This window comes from Pleurodeles waltl, chromosome 10, assembly GCF_031143425.1.
Source record: "Pleurodeles waltl isolate 20211129_DDA chromosome 10, aPleWal1.hap1.20221129, whole genome shotgun sequence".
Lineage (NCBI taxonomy): Eukaryota > Metazoa > Chordata > Amphibia > Caudata > Salamandridae > Pleurodeles > Pleurodeles waltl.
In genome coordinates this window covers 831,424,380-831,444,187 of record NC_090449.1, presented here as the reverse complement: position 1 = coordinate 831,444,187, position 19,808 = coordinate 831,424,380, and the positions used below count along the sequence as shown (strand labels likewise).

Below are 19,808 nucleotides of genomic sequence, written 5' to 3'. Positions count from 1 at the left end.
GCATTATCTGCCTTAGGGGAGCACGTATATCGCTCTAAAAGGCTTATTTAGGCTTAGAAAGTGATAAAGCATATAAACTACCACAAAGTATAGGAATGGTGGAACATTTGATAACAGCACAACGTGCGCGCTTGCCAAAGGGGCCTGCGCGATAGGGGAAGGAAAGGTGCGCGTGCCTTACAGGGAACATTGGTTGCACCCATTTCTAGCGTTCTAATCAGATTCAGGGACCTCCCCTCCCCTTGTCCTCCACCCTTTACCCAATCTCCCTGCTTTATAATACCACTAGTTACACAACATATTGCCTTTCTCAAAACACAAATCATTACACTTTAATAGGGCTTCTGTAACTTATAATGCACAACTGCTCACCAAGCTACAACATACAACAAAAAAACTGCTTAATATTAATCACATAGGCAAAACCTAATGCATTTACTAATGCTTGTTAAAAAAAAAATATATATGACTAAGCAATTACCACATAGCAGCCCAGCCTATGCACTTACGTCTGCAGTAACTCTTGCCACAAAAACAGAATTGTTCTTTATTCTGTGGTATAAGGTTTATATTAAATACAAAACCAAAACAAACCAAAACACACTGGAGTTGATACAAAATACAGTTTTACAGAAGCCTGTGAGCAGACTAGATGTGCCTCATGACCATTCGGTCCAATCTGAATTCATATGCATAGTGAAAGTATAATCAATATCTTTGAGGGAACCATGAAACGTGTTAAGAAATATGAATGAATTCAATTCCTTCTGCTTCTACGTTTCACGTGTAGGCTTGAGCAAGCTGGCACGCATTACTTGAATTGTAAAACAATGCACATCAAGAAATTAAACATTCAAAAATAGTATATAAGCAATAAAGTTAGGACACAAGCTGAGCAGGACATCCTTCAATTTTATTAAAAGAACAAAAACAATTAAAAATGTACATTAATTGTCAAGGTGCTGCTATGGTCTTCTGGATCTAGGGAGAGTCACAAGTCAGCCTCAAAAAGGTGGAAAAAACGTTCAACCTCCCCTGCAAAATAAAAAAAAATATGTACATTATTAACGGGCCACTTAAAGTGGGACTGTCTTACTTTTATGAAGATTTATAATTTTCTCTGAATGCATAAATACCTGGGTAGAATACAGCATTTCACCAGCAAGTGGAAACACAGTTTATGCCCAGCCACTGAAGGGGCAGGATACATACGTTTGATGTGTTTTGACATTTTCGTACACAAGCTGCATTTACAAATGGACAAAAAAAGTACTCCACTGGGTTTGCGATACTGCAAATGTGCACACTATGAAATTAGTCTCAAATCCTCCCCTAACCATATTTTTTGGACTATACTCTCAATTAATAATAATACTTTATCCATATCCACTAAAATGCCACCGTTTTGGAATCATTAAAAATTGAGCCACTACTTTTATAAATCATAGAATCAAATTGCTCCCCGACCCCGTGAGAAAGAAAGTGCAACTACTGAAACGGAACACTAACAATTATTCCTCAGCCCCAGTAGCATTCCAATGGCAAAACAAGATTTGTGCAAATTATAATAGAGGCCTTGTTTAGCAAGGTAAAAGACTAATGCATATTTAAGCCCAACAACCCGCACTACCCACCCACTCTGTTACCTCATCCAAAAAAAAAAAAATACACTTACCATTGCAATTTGTCCTTCAAAGCCACCGCAGACACACAAGCTGTACAAGACCTCCCTATCCTCCATTTCTCATACATGTATTCTTTATCATTCACTCTTCCTGCCATAACTAGTGCTATTAGTGTGACGGACCTCCTCCAAATCCCGGAGCCAGAATGACAGTCTTCAACATGTACCCCATATATCTTGCATGCCTCAACCCTAATAGTCACTTAGCATTTACCACCTCAACCCAGCTGAATCGTTTCCACACCAATACACAATCATTGGAAAAGAATCAATTACACATAGCACCTGATCTAGGACTGAAAGATGAACATCCTGATTATCACCAAAACCAGTCGTTGGCCACACTTTTCCAACCTTCCATTAGTCCATCCCACCTGGGTACAGAATACTCCTTCAAAACCACCAAAGACTGGCGAGGACTTAATTTAAAAAGCGCCTTACAGACCTCATGCAATGAAGAATGACATCCAGATGCAAACTACTTGCAGTCGGTTGCCTCCCCTCCTCTACTGCCTGCTACTCATTTCCACAGACACACACACACACATCTAAAACTGAAAGAACTCGTAGACATCTTATCTTCCTAAATGGTTCTCATGGACACAAACAATGTTCACTTTGCGTAGTCTGGAGTGACCACTAACTTATCTGTTAGCCAGCTCACACTCAAGAACTACTATTGCAGCAATGCAGAGGAAAATAAAAAATAAAATACATACATATATTATATACACACACACACACACAACCCCCCACTGAACAAGCTTAAACGCTCAACTACCATCTCACTACCACCCCCCAAAAAAAAACCACAAAAAAAAAAAACCACAGAAGATCGACCAAATTCTACATCCAGCATGCGTATAAACTAATATACAGCTAAACATCCTAATTGCAGAGAGAGGTTCACATGGCTCAACAAAGATGAAGATGCAAAATTAAGTGCTCTATGACAGCACTGGAGAAAAATCAACCGATCCGGTAAAATGTGCCTCCAACATCACAAGTGATGCAAATCAGATCTTAAGAAAGCAGAGAGATTCTAATACACTCTTTGTAGATTTCCAAAGCAAACTGCTCTTACAAGAACTACATTATTATACTCTCAGAAGATCCCAGCCCAGAGACCAATGCCACAAAACACCACATACTCAAGTCTTATGTAAGGTCCCTGAAAATTAACTAATTGGAAACAGTCCACCACCCAACCCTACAACTGAAACTAGAGGAACTGTGCGTCCAAAGATGCATATTTAGGGCAGATCTAGCATCATCTCAATGCTCAATCATCTCACCAATCATCGCAAAGTTCACCCCTTCACCAGGCCTCATAAAGCTCTTCAACCATGCTGCAACTACATTTAGATCTCTCAGGCTTTTCAGTATCAGCTGTGTGTGTCTATTCTCACCAGGACTTTAGCACTGCAGCTAAATGGATGCCAAGTAACCACTTTAACCTTAATTCTGCCAAAAAGGAGATCCTAACCTATGAGGAATGGATTAACTGATCTACAACCATCTGTTCCAAGGAACATGAACCCCCCCAAGGGTGATTGAAAATAAAGAAAGTAATCTCAGTGTGACCATGAAAGCAAGCCTTTGCCAGATCTTAGTAATAAATTAAGTTTCAAGAAGCTCATACACCCTTCAAACTGACGTCTTCCTTTCACCCAGGCTTTCCTCAGAAAATACAGGGCACTATAATTCGGTCATGTCTGAATTAGACTACACAACTATAGGCCATGCACTTTCTATTGCACAGAATTCAAAATGCAGCAGCAAGGCTGCTCCCATGCTTATGCCCAGAGGGAAAAATCACACCAGGGGTCTGTGTGCTTCAATGGATTCCCACTGCCACACACTGTCTTCAAAACGTTCTGGGACCTCCCAAGCACGGTCTATTGAGAAACGCTGCAACAGTAAAGACCAGATACAGTCCTCTGCTCTAGACCTCCACCTCACCCATACACGAAAATTATTGACTGAACCTCCTTTTGCCACAGAAGCTGCAAAATGATGGGATATCCCCTACAAGCAAAGACAAGAAATATCCACAACTAACAGGAATTCAAAAAGTAGTTAAGACTTGCTCTTCAGAAACAAATTATGTATAATCACATTGGCAAAACCAGATCCCACTACCCTGACCCATAACAAGAACCCAAGAAACAAAACTGTGCGAAACCCTTGTATACATATCCCCAGGGCCACACACCGACTTCACCAGCGACATCAAACGTAATAGCTCCCCTCAGCATCGGCTCTAGCACCTTCATCCTCCTCAGAGACCTGTGCTTCTACCTGTAAGACCGCATCAACATGAACTTGACCGCCCAGCTAGAAAATCTAGGCCTCCCTCTGTGCATAAACACACACCTCTCGCTCTCAAACCCACCCCACTAACACAATTTTATTCTCCTGGAGAAACAGGGGCAGCAATCTAAAACCATCCCATTGGTCAGATCATGCCTTTGTCAGATTCAGCATCCACCATCCCACACCACCACAGACTCACTACCACAGGACCTAGAAAAACATTCTAGAGGAGCAAGGACCTCTGCTATCTCCGCACACTGAACCAAGCACACCAGCAGTCTGCAGGAAGCCATTAAGAAAGTAAACAGCTGGATCACTGCATGCGGCTACACCATGGTCCGTCTCAACCAGAGAAACAGCAAGAACCTGACTACAACCCAGCAGAACTCTGGATGATGAAATGCCAGTGAAAACAACTGGATCACAAGAGCACAGCGCTCAGACCGCAAACACTAAGTGCAGCTTGGAAATGTTCATCATTAAAGACTTCACCACACCTCAGGCTGCCTCAAACATATCCCCTCACAGAACATCTGTGATTAACTGTCATTTTTCTAATGCAAGAAAAATTGCATCCGTATACTGCAATTTTACCCCTCTACTGGACCCACTCACTCTTGCCACTTGTTCCCCATCTCACATGCAGAACTAACCATGGCCTCATGGTTTGTGGTCACCACGATTGATATGGCCATCAACATGAAGTACATCCACTCCAGGGCCCCATCAGACCTCTGCCTACCGCCCCTCCACCAAAGGACTATCAGCAAAGCTCTTACTCCTATCCACAGAGCCTCTATCTACTAGCACTTTACTAGACGCCTGGAGACACGCCATGGTCACTCCCTTGTTCAAGAAACCATTCACTGACCCCCAGTCACACTCACCAGCTACAGACCGCTCTCCTATCCTTCCATACCCGACTGGCCTCAAGAGGAGGGGGGTAGAGAAGGGGTATATGAAAAGAAAAAAAAAAAAATAAACACACACCACACACACACACGTATGATGTTTCACCGAACACCTCAGCAACTACCATCTCTGTGACACCTCACAATCCAGCTTTACGTCCAACCACATCACAGAAGCACTCCTTATTGCCATCACAGACAACATCTGCATGATCCTGGACAGAGGAGCTAGAGCGGCCCTCAACCTACGGGACCTCTCTACAGCATTTGACAGAGTCTTTCACCCAATCCTCAGACTCTTATATGAAATTCCAAGGACCTGCTCTCTGCTGGATTTGATCATTCCCGACGGACAGAATACAAGCTGTCAGTCTGGCATAGTCCTCAGAAGCCTGTAAACTCATCTGCAGTGTCTAGAGGTTTATCCTTCAGCATGACTCACTTCAATGCATACATGACCCCTCTAGTCAATGTCATCCACACACACACACACACACACACACACCATGGACATCCTCCCAGATGACACAAAACGTATACTCTCCCTCTTAGTAAATACCACCAACACAAAGGACACATTTATCACCTGCATAATCAAAGTTGCCAGATGGATGTACCCAACTGTCTAAAGCTCAACACTGACAAGACGCAAGTGGTGATCTTTGCAAAAAATCTAGAATAATTTCACACCAATGGACTCCACCTTGAGGCCAGTCGACCAAACTTGGACCCACACCAGGGACCTTGGGATCAAACACTGCAAACTGGACATAATCGTGCATGTCAACGCAGTCACAGAATCTTGCATCTATTCCCTGAAGATCAGGGGGAAGTCTCCCACTCAGAACACATATCTAAGGGAACGTCACTGGCTCTTGTGACCAGTGCGTTCAGTCCTCCATTCGCAGAACAAACACACACACACACACACACACACACACACACACACACACACACGGAGGCCGGGTCGGCTAATACATCACTCAAAGTGTGGAAGCCATCCCAATACACATCAGAGCCTTCTCTGATAGCTTAGTCTGAACCTGATAACTCAGCATTTCAAATAATAAACCCCACAAATCTCTCAGGCGAGGCTAGACAACTAAACACCCCCCCCCCCATACATACTCATCTGGTCAGTGCCAGTATAGTCTTGGAAGTGATAGTGCATGCTACAAATACACAATCTGTAGCAACATCTCCAAGCCCCACCCAGTATAGTAGACATGAACATATGCCCATCTAGCTCTTTCATTCCAGGCATATACACAGCTACACAGTAACCATGACACAAAGTAAATTACACCATTCTTCACACATGATATTAACACTTCCATGCTATCCACATACAAAACCCAGACCCTTCCCACCAAGCAAAAATAAATGATGATCATGTGTTCCATCCTTCACTCGTCCACTTTAGCACAGCCACTAAAGTTGGGATAACGGAACAACATTAATCACGCAGGACACCAAAACACTTCAAAGAAAGCCAACATTACATTTGTCACACAGAGCACTTCTACAGTGTCACATGCTGCCCTTCCGCTTATACAATTCAGCACCTTATTTATAGCATAAGGCCAATACAAGAAGTCCTGTGTGTACAGGTTACTGTGCAGCTGCATCTCAAGTATTAGGCAGCTTCTTTAGTCAATGCCACCGTGAAAGTACCAAAGGCAAGTGGTTGTATTAGGCTTTGGAAGCATCTCAGGAAAAATATCCCAGTCACGTTTTGAACGCTAGACATGTACAGTTCAGCGTAGGAGCCATTTCTAGAGACATTTGGTTGTAGGCCATCGCCTATGTTAAAAAAAAAAAAAAAAAAAAAAAAAAAAAAACACGCACTATAGCAGGTCAGGTCACCCCGAAAAAGACTTTCTCCACCAACTAGGACAGCATACCTGAACATCAAAAGGACAAGCTTCTGCAACAAGTTCTGCCTTTGCTACTGTGCAACGTAGAGAAATACCCAAGAGCTGGCAGTCATGAACACCATGGACCTATTCACACCCAAAAAAGCCTAAGAATAGCACCCGGTACTGCAGTGGCCACACAGGTTATATTGAAAGACATTCAAGAACATCTCAGAGTTTTGCATATGAAATCCAATTTGTGTTTTTAAAGCATGAGCCATGTGCAGACTTGCCATATGTGCCCCAAGCTGTAAAGGTGCTGCAGATACCCCTTTTACGAGTTAGAGATCATATAATTTTGGAGAAAAATAGGCTGGGAAGTAAGAGCACTCTTCTTAAATAAAAAAAAAATAAAAAAAAATAAAAAATGCCCATCACCCATGACTATCCCCTCTCTTTACAGGGAATCCTATCTAATATGTTAGGATGTGCTATAGCTTTTAATGTGACTTTGTGGCACTACCCTCTAGAACTTGGGAGTGTAAGAATCTGGAATGCTGCAAAACCAAATGCCTTCGTTTCAGTTGCATCCTACCATGATGTGCCATTGTTGTGTGCACCGAAGGCTTAAAACTATTTACATTAATTCTTGTCTCCATTACACCAAGCTTACAAAACATGTCTTCTAATAAATCTAACCACACACTAGAGGTTCATGTTTATAAAATGTAGGTCTAGGCGAATCTAAAGTAGCTGAAGTGTTATGCAAGTAACGAGAAACATTTAAAACATCTTAAATGTAATTTAGAAATAAATTAGTTCATTCTTCAACCGAATTTATAAAATTACTAGTGTTAAAACAAAATACACTATTTGACATACACTTCTACTTCCTATTCCGAAGTATGGCAGAGAACATGAAAAGCCTTTCAACACAAGCATGAGGGTATTAAAAAATAATAATAATAAAAAAAGACACACCACACTGAAATATTTTAGTATTTTTCTTTACATACAATGTTTACTGCTGGATTATTCACTCTACTTACACAATGATGTTGTTGATAGGAATATGGATCAGTTTCACAAAGAAGCCAATGAATCCCATAATTGCGAAACCTATTGCCGTTGCCATAGCAATCTTCTGGAATTCTGCATAAGGTAAAAATAAATAGTTTTCAGAGCTGCCGTAGATTTCTTTCTCACAATTGTCAGGCTCTAGATTACGTTTCATTTAACAGTCAGGCAGGCAATGACAGGAGTTGAAACACTTTAGCTATAATTATAAAGGCAATGACATGCCTCTTGCACATGCGATGCTTAGAAAGATTCAACCACAGTCAGAGGAACAACCCACAAAACAAGCATTGGGACAGCGAACAAGTCTTGCTTATGTCAATGTTTTGCAGCTTGGCTACAATTGTAATATTATTATAAATGTATATAAAATAAAAAAAGCACATTAGATGGGGCTGCCAGCATCAACGAGATGCCAAAATAAGCCAACCAATTCTAAGTAATGGTCAGGCAACTGAATAGTTGTGGCCAGCAACAAAGAACAACTAAAGTGTTGTGAAACAGCTGAATAAATGTAGATGGCCGAATTCCTAATATACTGTGTACAAATGAACGCTAAATGTGCAGCTAATATCAAAGATTTGATGGTGGGGCCGAAGGTTGTGGAGCGGGGGGGGGGGTGTGAGTGAAAGAAAAGATATGTACTCGTGCATACATGCAGTTAATGAGTAAAGTAAAGGATATAAAGGGACCTCAGTTTCCTGGAGATCAGAAAAGTCTATTTTCAGATCCAGGAAAAAGGCAGAAATGGATGAATGTACAGAAATCAATGCTGGAGGAGTGCAGTGCAAATCTGCATCGTTTCTCCAGTATCACAGAGTTCTTTGGGAGGTTGCATCTTTAGGTTGCAGCTGAGCTGAACATTCTCAGGCTTTGAGAGACAACAGAAAAACCATTGTGAATGAGACACTCACAGGCACGGTTACTGCACTTCATTGGGAGTCCATCCTTACCTCACCCTAATCATAAAAATCCTCCGACCAGACGTTCCTCCCACCTGCTGAACAACCCCCAACCCCAACCCAACCCAACCCGTGCACGGATTCAGTCATTACTACAGGAAGCTGTAGTACGGTACAATCATTTTTACGCTGGATTTTGTAGAGACGTGTGTATGCATCTAAACAGGGTGACCACCAGTCTAATTTTCCACGGACTGTCCGCAAATTAACCCCAACATCTGCTGTCCATGATGAATATTTCATTGGATGTCATTTGTCTGTAATTTTAGCCTTTGTGCTAAAAGCAGTTTGAAACCCTATGCTAAAGTGGAAGGTCTCCTGTGCTGTGATCCTGAGGGAGGGGCTGATACATTAACATGAAACAAGCCTTCTCGCCAGGGTGCGGACTGCTTGAAAGGAAATGCAGATCAGTGAAGTTGGTTAATCTGCAAATGCAAAGGATGAGTGGGAACCCGAAGAGGTGGTGTGAATGGATGGAGACACTAACCTTCCTGAAGATAAAAATTTACCCTTTTTGAGAGGTACTGTTAGGGTGTCCTAAGCGGAGTGCATGCTTTTTATGGATAGTTGTAAAAAAACTTTTCACTAAGTGCAATCTCCATATTACTAAAATGTTAACTTTGAAAACACTCCCCTCCTCCCCCCACTTTCAACTAAATGTATTTCCACATTTTGTGGTAGCCTCACTTATACTGTGTGTAATGCTAATTTAAAATAATGACTTTCACATTCACAAAGCTTTCTGTGACGGGCAGGGAGCTCCTGGCACTATAAAAATACACAAGTCACTATTCCCTGCTGAACCAAACAGAATTCTGTGCTATTGGCTTCTGGTTGCACGCGCACAAACACACATCTGCAGTGATCACATTAACCAAAAGAAGTTTCATAACATAAGACAATGTATTTCCCACAGTTTTTTTTTTAAACTTGCCTCCACAGTCACTGACCACATCCCCATTACACTCAGGATTACAGTAGCAATACTTGTTTTCCTTTTTTACCCTTTGACCTCCGACCTCTGAGAAAGCCAGCAATGTTAGCATATTTTGTCTCATGGTCCTTCACCTTGTACCTCTCTTTGACATTGTGTCGAATTAACCTAACCTGTGATCTGTATTTACTCAAGTGTCATTGGACAAAATTGTAAAAAAAAAAAAAAAAAAACCACACCCACACACAACACACACACCACCCACACACACACACACACACCACCCACACACACACCACACTAAACTAATTTTGTTATAGATGGGTCCTGGTTGAAAACTGCTTGTATATGCTTCATTAGCTCGTAATGTTCCCCCTTTCTTACAAAATAATAGACCATAACATTAAGGACACCTGACAATTTGAACTCTTTGTGCACTCATGGCTTTATCAAGAGAGGGTTAATAAATGTTTTAAAGTTCATGTTTAGGAACTTCCAATTCAAATAAATACCAATGCAATGTTGTGATCTAGTATACTAAACTGAAACACTTGCATGTGTTAAAGAAACACTTTCTACATTTTAAAGTCTTTATCATGTTCTTATAATTTTGCTGTGTAATTTGTATCCCAAATATTTGGTAGGTTCTGCATGCTCCTTGGGACTTAGGGATGAGCCAGACCACTGGTTCAGGCTTGGCTTTAGTGTAGAGCCATTTTAAGACAAGGACAGAGAGGGCAATTACCTTGGGCCTAACATTTCAAGGGGCTGGCCCCTACCTACCCTCCTCAAGCACTACCAACGGACCATTGCACCAGGAGAGTTTGCCAGTGTGAGCGGATGCTTCTTATTCAACCACATAGAAGTGACTGTTCCTTTTCTGACCTACTCTCCAAATATGAAATACTTTCCAGTACTCATGGAGGGCACATCGGATTTGAGGAATTGTCCGGCCTTGTTCTTCTCTTTCTTATTTATCCAGGTGTTAGCAAGGACCCTTTAAATCAGTTGCTGCGGATCTCCCATTTGATCTTGGCTTAGGCATCATTACGACCCTGGCGGTTGATGGAGAAGTGGTGGTTTTACCGGCAACAGGCTGGCGGTAAAAAAAATTGAATTATGACCATGGCGGTTACCGCCATGGTCATCCGCCACTTCTCCGATCAGACTGCCAGGGCGAAGACGACCGCTGGGCTGGAGACTTCCCCTAGCTGTTTGCAAAGCGTATTGAAATGTTTAGAAACATAATCAAAGTGTCCCTTACTCTCAAAGAAAGATTGGGAATATCTGGATAGGAGTGGTGCCTTTAACACCATGCTTGACCCTTACTCAAAGATTGTTTTTTTTATTTTATTATTTATTAAACAGTCCCATCCTGAATTTGCCTCCATGCCAGGTGGTCACCCTACGGCTAAATCCTTGGCATAATATTGTATGCCCAGCTGTTTTTCCTCACACCCTATATGTGAGGCATACCATAACATAACAAATACAAAGAACTTTGCAGTTCCCCTTCTTTATATTTCACTAAAATGTATACTGATCCGAGTGCACTTTCATCTTTAAACATGCCATTCAACCTACACCCCTTTACGCTGTACTATACGTTACCTTTTCTGTCCGGCTTTGTACACCTTTTAACAAGTCTGATGGAGTCCTTCACAAACTGGCGGCTTGGTTCCACAAATTGCATTACTTGATCCATAGTTGCCTGTTAAGTAAAATGACATTTGTTATTTGAAACAGCGTACAACAATTTCAATGGTACTACAAATTGCACAACTGGTTATTACTACACCACACTTCAATTATTTGACCTCCCATACAAAAACCAGGAGGCATTCAAGTTCCACAGATTGACCGTAATGCACCTCAAGTAACAATTTAATTTGCCATTTTTCCACTGCACCAAACCATGCCATCTTAAGAGGACAGACAACTTTGACACTACAGGACCAAAGATATCAAGAGCTAACTGGGCAAAAAGTTAATTTTTCACCTAACAAAACTACACAGCTGTTTCGGTGAGGGGGAGACATTAAATGGAACATCCCTGACATGTGTTCTTGTATGTAACATGTAAACCATGGTATACTTTTCTGTAACCCTAAAACAGAGTGTGTCTTCTCAACATACAAGGATGAAGATATGCAGGAATCCTTCATTTTCTAAGGGGAAATAAAAAATAAAAAAAATTACAAAAAAAAAAAAAAACACACCACACACTTATTACCAGTTCATAAAATACCTACTTCTCCTGTGGTTTACTTACAGACGCCCAGAGTTTCAAACTACTCAGTGCCTCCTGATGTCTGAGAATGGCTCATCTTTACCTCACTCCAACAACCCACTACCTTCTTCCTAACATTTCCTACATTCCAATACTATAACTGTTTTTACACGAAAAAAATGTGCCCCGACAATTGCCAGGTAAATCAATCTCAATAATAAAATCTACATTGTTTAAAATTGGCCTGTCAGTGGAACAAGTGTGGTTAACACCTATAATAGTTGATGCCCTGCACTTTATAAAAAAAATAAAAAGTTAAAAACAATTTTGCAGCTCCCACAATAAAAACAAAGTAATTTTCCTAGTCTACCATAATTGCCTTAAATCCCAAACAGTTGGCATTCTCCTAATCAGGAGAACAGAAAATGGTGTGCAGTAAACATTTTCTGTAGTCATTACACTTTCATGACAACACTGGCAAAGGAGCGACAGAACGAGAGAGAGAAAGAAAGATCTGGTCGCTCTGGAATTCTCTACCTTTCCTCACATATTTACAGTGTTCAGGAAGCCCTAAAAAAAAAAAAAAAAGAAGAAGGGGGGCCTGGGCAAGTATATAGGTCAATCCAAATCATCATAGGAAGTGTAACCAATGAGAACAGACATCCCCCTTCCTATTTCAGGGACGCTATGACACTAGAACAGTCAAAGCGCTATAATGCTTCAACACCACCTGTGGTATCTCTGGGGATTCCTCACTGGAAAAAGGATACAGTAGGTGGTTAAAACAGTTTTCAATTGGTCTTGTGAACACAAATCAAAACACTACATAAGAAAACTAGTCAAATGTAATAATCTATACACTTTTTCTAACAAACACTTCTTGTATGAAAATACATGAAATCTAAATATTCTTAAGGTCACAACTAATTGAGGAGTAAGTCACATTTGACTGAAAATGTACTAAACCATTTTTACCTAGCTCATGTGATAATTTTACTTTCAGCGATAGGAATAGAGCAAGTGTCACTCAAGGACTGGTAAAGCCAAAAGGTCTTGCCCATAAGAGCTAATGTTTATGGCAATCATTTTACCCCATGCTGTGAAAATAATAATAATAATAATAATAATAATATATATATATATAGGAATCCAATCACATTAAAAACCCAAACACATGGCCTGTGGGACAAGGCACCAAGGAGGAAGGGTGGAGCATGGGGCCGTGGTAGAATAGAATAGAACATGGACAGGAATGACTGAGAAGGACATAGACAGGGCCGCAAGGAGAGAACGGAGGGTGGGCTGGTTGAACACAGACAAGGCAGTGGTGTGGAAGAGGGACGGCAGTATGAAATGCAACTGAGGACAATAAACAGGAACGAGGGAGGAAGGAGGTGGTCACCTAAAGGTAGGAGAGGACTTGCGTCTTGTTTTTTTAAGAATCTTTATTCATTTTGTAGAATAGTAATATAGCTCCAATAACATTCCTATGCAGCGACATCTGATATGTGTATGATATGTGTAAGATGCATGGGTCAACAATACAAATCGCTGCTGCTACAATCAACATTATTTGCAATGGTAAAGTTATGGCCATGTTCATTTTACGCTACTGTGAAACCACACGTTACTAACAACCTTAATATATCCCAAACAAGGACTCTCCTTGTGTAAGGATAGATTTTTCAAACACATTGGACAAATTTCCCCATGAGATGCAGGGTTATCTTTAGTACATTACAGATTACATTTCACCAAGGCCTGGCACTACTATGCTAATAATGCCTACAAAGTGGTGGTGTAGTTATAAATATTCTTTTTCAAAAACAGTGTTAATCACATACGTTACATTTAGTAATGATGTGGCAATACATGGACAGCAGTGGCCCAACTTGAAGTAGTAATCCTTTGTTGTTTGGGGAAGGGGTGGGGTAACTGGCAGCCAACTCATCCTCCCCATCTTTAAAGTCATAAAAACTGTGAACATATGTTCTTATCAATCGCAGTCCCACATCCACCACCTCATTCCTTCCCCCCAATACCCCTGTTCCTTATAGACTGCCTTGTCCATAAGCGCACATACATACACTCCCCTCACTAAATTCTGCACTCTAGGAATTTACTGCCCACCCCCCCCCTCCCATTTTTGGGCAATGTGTTTCTGTGACTGCAAAACCCAGATTTAATCAACAGTTTCTTGTAACTAGCTGTGTCTGAATCTTTCCATAGACTTAACAGCACACGCACTGCAGTCAGGTCAATTGTAGAGTATGTGGAATTTTGTAATCTCTTGGTATTAAGCTTCCAATATCACTGGGCATTCCAGAGGGAGTGCAAGAAAGTACCCCTCTGCCCACAATTACATAAGCACCTGCCAGTTGCAGCCCTACCTATTGTAGCAAAGTTCAACAGTAGAATACACTATATAATATTTTGAGTTAAACAAGTCTAAAGCTGGCTTTTAAAGCCACTTCTCTCTGGGCCCATAGTGCATACCCCAGTAATTACGATCTGTAGGTTATTTTATTTTTAAATATGTCCTAATAACGAGCTATATTAACAATTAAGTTGATGAAACTGCACAGAACTGTTGTGATAATGTTTGTGTCTCGTGCCATAATATCTTACTTATATGGATATTAAAATACCCGGTACTATTGGTTCTGGGGTACTACAATTATTCTTCTGACGTTTTCTTGGGGTCATTTAATTTATCAGAAAAGTTACATACTTTGCAAGCAGGTGATGAAAGTTTCTACTCTAGCATCCTTCAGGGATGTGGAATTCCTATTGCCCGACACCCAGGACATATTGTTTGGGGTCAAGGGCAACAAGTTTTCATGTTTATTTTGTCCTTGGGACAAGTAGGCCCAACCCCCTGCAGCACAAACCCTTTGGCTGCCAGTTTACAGAGAAGGGAATTTTCTGCAGTTGAGGTAATGTGTGTGTCCAAAAGTTCATGCTGTTCGAACTTGTATTTATGGTTCATTAATCAAAAGCCTTCATTATTAGGGTGAGCGCTGTAAATAAACGTTTTAAGGTCACACTGCACTACTGGCAGTGGCTACAGTAAAGGAAAATAAAGTGTACACACTTGTTTGTAAAGTTTAACAGTATGAGACTAAGTATAATGCTCCCAGAATGTTCTCTGATTAGATGCAGATGTTTGCAGCAGCTTGTAAGCAAGAGTGATTTTTGGCTTTCAAAATTCAATGTTCTGTAAAAGAATGCAAGTAGGAAAAAATAAAAGTTTCGCTTCTATGAAAGATGCTATTTCTTTGAAGCGTTATGTAGTAAAATGTGTTGATGCAGGCTAGTATTTCCCAAAAATATTCCTAATGGAAAGTCAGAGTAACCATTTTCAAGAAAAAAAAAAAAAAACACAAAAAAAACAAACAAACAAAAAACCTTGAAATAAACAAGCACCCACAAAGCCAACCGATCGGACTTTTTTTTTTTTAGTCTTTTGGTTTTGTCAATGCGTGCCGTGTTTTGAAATGGCTTTTGTAACACTTTGTTGTGGGAGCTGCCAGGCCCATACAATTGTAACAAACACTGGCAAAAAGAAAAAAAAAATTTTGGTCTCAAAAAGCACACATTGTCACTAGTGGCGTAACAAAGGCCCTGCAGCCCACTTCCAGGGGGCCCCCCCAGCACTGCACCTGCCCCGAGTTAGTCTGGAGGGAGGGGCCCTCCACATTTTTTGCAGGGGCGCCCCCTCCAGTTTCATTACGACAACGATTGCCACAGTGGTTCCTGGCACTGCACAAAACTACTTTGTGTGCCAATATGCTCCTTATGGAAGAGCAGAATGCAATTACTCAGAGCAAAGCCAGCCAATAGACAGCAAAATAGATGTTTATTGAAAACAAAGGCCCAAGTTTAAGGATGGCCTTGCGCCATCTAACGCCACATTAGCGTCATTTTTTCTGACGTTAATGTGGCATTAGTTTGCCAAAAACGCTGCACCATACCTACAAAGTGGGAATGCATGCACTGCGCCACTTTGTGACCATTTGTGCCACATTATGCATGGTGCTTGTAAAGGGGTGTTCTGGCACAAGGATGCCCGCAAAAATGGCACAATGAAGTCTACAAGATTTCATTGTGCCATTTTTGGTGTCATTTTTAATGCCTGCTTAAAGCAGGCGCAAAAAGAATGCACCCTTTGGAATGAATAGGCCTCCATTCAATTTGCTCCACTAGCATCAGAAGTGTTGACACTAGTGGAGCAAAGTGTCATGATGGCATAAAAAGTTTGACACTATTGTACCTAATTCTGCCATGGTGAGCTGTATCTTAAATAGTAGCGTTAGGGAGGCACAAGAAAAGTGGCGCTTTACGATGCAAAGCGCCACTTTTCTTGAATCTGGGACAAAATGTGTAACGCCAGACCAAATTAGGGACCCAGTTCTTAAAGAATGCCACTAAAGTTCACCCATGGTCTATGTCTTTGAATTTATGGCTTTCAGAAATTCACAAGAACTTACAGAAGTAGACCAGGAAATTGTACTCCTAGAAAATATTTGTGAACTGTATTTTAGTACGAGCAAATATGCATGTGTAGATTTGTTCCTGTGAAAATCTATTAAGCGTTTACAAGTTCACTTTCCCTGCAACCTCTTTTTTCCTCCAAACCTGGAAGAACTACTTCTGCCCTTGTCAGGGGTAAATTTCCAACCTCTCTCATTATGGGAAAAGATAGAGAAGAGCTGGTGAAAATCCTTAAACATGCCAGTTAGTAGGTTTGCAGACTCAAAGGCATTACAGCTCTGGAACTATTGCTTAATGCTTCCTCCAGCCCCAGTATGTAGCTCTGTGGGAAGGTGGCAAAATAAGGAAATTGCTATAATAGGGATTGAAGTTGCAAGTATTCAAGTCATACTATAGTAGTAGCCCTGACATAATCAGAGAGGCTATTATCAGGAGCTCTTACATAATGAGATTGCTGCCATAATTTGTCGCCGCACTACATGGCACCAAAGGGACAAGTAGATGTTTTTACAGGACAAGTAGATTTAAGAAGTAGCCTGCCCCATGGGCAAGTAGATATTTTAATAAATTCCACACCCCTGATCCTTGTTTTATCTAATTGTATAATCCTTGGTACAATACTGTCCCCAAGATCTGGTTACCCTAGCCTGCAAAAGATTTGTCACTATTATACTTAAAATGTAATTAGTCCATGTGACGCAAGGTAAACTGCCCGACTCCCCTCATGTGAGGAAATAATCTTAAGAAATAGGACTGCCAAATGTACTTCAAGGTCACCTGTACTAAAATGCTGCACTGCAACCAGTCAGTAGGTTTACTATACACAGGACATAAGTGTGACCTATTCATTATTTTGGTGCATCTTAATGGAATGCCTCTTTGAGGAAACCATCCTAAGGACCATAATGCACAGCATTTGTCAGTACAATAGTGCAGTGCTACCAGAGATCTAAGTGGGCACATTATTTTACAAGAAGCAGTTCCCCCGCTGTTTGGTGAGCGGCGGCAGTTTTTGGACTGTCTGCTTCACTTGTCAGCCTAAAAACTTTGTAAAAAAATAAAACGGTCCTTTTGGACCAGATTGGTCCCCCCTTAAATTTCTATATGTCTTTGGCCCTTGCCAGTCACAGGCACTTGAAGGCCCACCTACACAAGTGATGTACTTTTTTTTTTTGACCGGGCGACAGAGGGGAACACTGAGTGATAGGAAATTTGTGCCAGTGACTTGGGGGAAACACAGGATAGAAGAACAAGTGTTATTGCCAATTGTCTTTCTCTGCATTTTTGCCTTCTAAATGTAAGACAGTGTGTAGGAGAGAAATGCCCTGTAATTCACATGCTAGCATGGGAATCCCCAAATTCAGAGATGTGCAAATAACCACTGCTTCTAAACTCCTCATCTTGTGCCCATTTCAGAAATACATAGGTTTCCTTGATACCTATTTTTTAATCTTGATATTTTACCAAATGAATTGCTGTATAATTGGTATACAATGAAAATCCATTGCAAGGTGTAGCTCATTTATTGGCTCTGGGTACCTTGGCCTCTCGATGAACCTACAGGCCCGGTATATCCCCACAACCAGAAGAGTCCAGCAGACATACCGGTATATTGCTTTCAAATGCCTGTCATAGTTGGGAAAAAAGTTACAGAAGAAGCTGTAGACAGAAACGGGTGTTTTTTTCCAACTCAATTTAAATATTTATATTATTTATTTTATTCATTTTAACGGTTACCTTCTATATTAAAACCTTGAGGGATCTACATAAAAGTAACCCTTAATGAATTCATTGTGTTGTTTGCTTTTAACAAAGCTGTTCATGATCCCCCACTGGTTTCACACCTATTTCTTTCACTAACGAGGCTGAAAGCACAAACTGGGTATATATTCCAGTAAAATGCAACAACTGTGTTGAAAATTTGGTTTTCTGATTCGAGTCTGCCTGTTCCTGAAAACTGGGAAGATTGTGATTTTAGCACCACAAAATCTTTTCTTGATGCCATTTGCAGGGAAAAAAACATAAGCTTTCTTTTGCAGCTCTATTTTTCCCCCATTTTTCTAAAAGACAAAAAAATAAAAAAAGGGTAGCTGTATTTGAGCTAATTTCTTAGACTCCTCCAGGGACACCAGAAACTCTGGGTACTGATCGAATTCCAGGAATGTTGGGGGGAAAAAAGGACAAATTTCGCGTGGATAGCTTACGTGGAAAAATAGCCAAATAAAGGCTTGGCACAGGAGAGGGAAAAAGGCCTGGCAGCGAAGGGGTTAAGGAAACAAGTCTAAATGAGAGAAAATGGCTGATTTGTGGTTTGTTATGCAGTTCAACTTGTAAGGGCGTAGACGTGTGAATATTCTTCAGGGCACCGGAATAGTGGGGATAAATTAGATTCCAGGTTACATTCATATTTACATGATAACGCTCACTTTTAGTTACTAAATAAGCTCAGTGCGACACTACGATTTATGTTACTTGCTGCCCCTCAGACCAAAATGGAATGTTGATCTTTGACAGAAAATGTTATACTATAGTATATGGTACCCTTCCAACTACATGCGCTGCTTGGCAGTGTTTACTCAAACCAAAGACGCTCGAGCCCTTGTAGAAATTTCACATTGTTTCATACCACTAAAGTAAACAAAACCGTAAAGTTGAGCGTATAAACTAAAATACCCAGGTGTCAAGGTGGGTGAAGCTGTGGCGCACTCACCTTAGATACTGGCGACTCAACCCCCCCAGACAGCAACGTGTACTGTTCAGATTTCAGTCTCTGCTTGGAATGGACACGTAGTACTAGGAACCGATTTTTTATCAAGCACAGAACGCTGACGCCTCACTGAAGCAAAGACCCGCCCCTCTTGTTCCGGTCTTGCTCGTAGACGCACGTACGTAACCGCCACAAGACTAATGATAACCACCTCATGCAGGAGTCTTTTAGGCGGACATTTCAGAGTCAGGCAAAACGTCATTGGATGATGGTGGTTGGTCTTTTATTCCTATTGAAAGACGCCTACAGCTCACAACCTGAACCCCCTAGAGAATTACAATGAACAGCTTACACGGCTAACATTTCCTGAGTACTTCATTCCAAAAAAATCTACAATCGGCTTTGCAGCACTGATTCAAATGGATAGCATGTTTATGTGATTATCGCTTTGCACTCTGGATTTGCCAGCATATACTTATCAATGGGAGAAGCGAAACTACAAGTTAAGGAATATATCTGTCAGAACCGGAGGCTTCGATTCTATGCCAGATCAGGAGGCTTCAGTTTATACATCCTTTTCTGTGCTTTAATACAAATACCCATTCATACATATAACACCAATAATATGAGGGTGCAG

The 19,808-nt window shown here is 41.0% G+C and overlaps 1 protein-coding gene across 1 annotated transcript; it reads right to left on the bottom strand.

Moving 5' to 3' along the window:
- Nucleotides 1-892: 892 nt before the first annotated feature.
- On the bottom strand, nucleotides 893-19,331 carry SEC61G (SEC61 translocon subunit gamma). Its single transcript, XM_069211505.1, has 4 exons — nucleotides 19,175-19,331; nucleotides 11,352-11,451; nucleotides 7,817-7,919; nucleotides 893-1,035 (listed from the first exon to the last, which is right to left on the bottom strand). The coding sequence occupies exons 2-4, from the start codon at nucleotides 11,443-11,445 to the stop codon at nucleotides 1,026-1,028; spliced, it is 207 nt and encodes a 68-aa protein (XP_069067606.1). The 5' UTR covers nucleotides 11,446-11,451; nucleotides 19,175-19,331; the 3' UTR covers nucleotides 893-1,025.
- Nucleotides 19,332-19,808: the final 477 nt, after the last annotated feature.

Coding starts and splice junctions, on each gene's coding strand:
- SEC61G (XM_069211505.1), bottom strand. CDS start 11,445: ATGGATCAAGTAATGCAATTTGTGGAACCAAGCCGCCAGTTTGTGAAG. Junction 7,920..11,351: donor TACAAAGCCGGACAGAAAAG/GTAACGTATAGT, acceptor TACCTTATGCAG/AATTCCAGAAGATTGCTATG.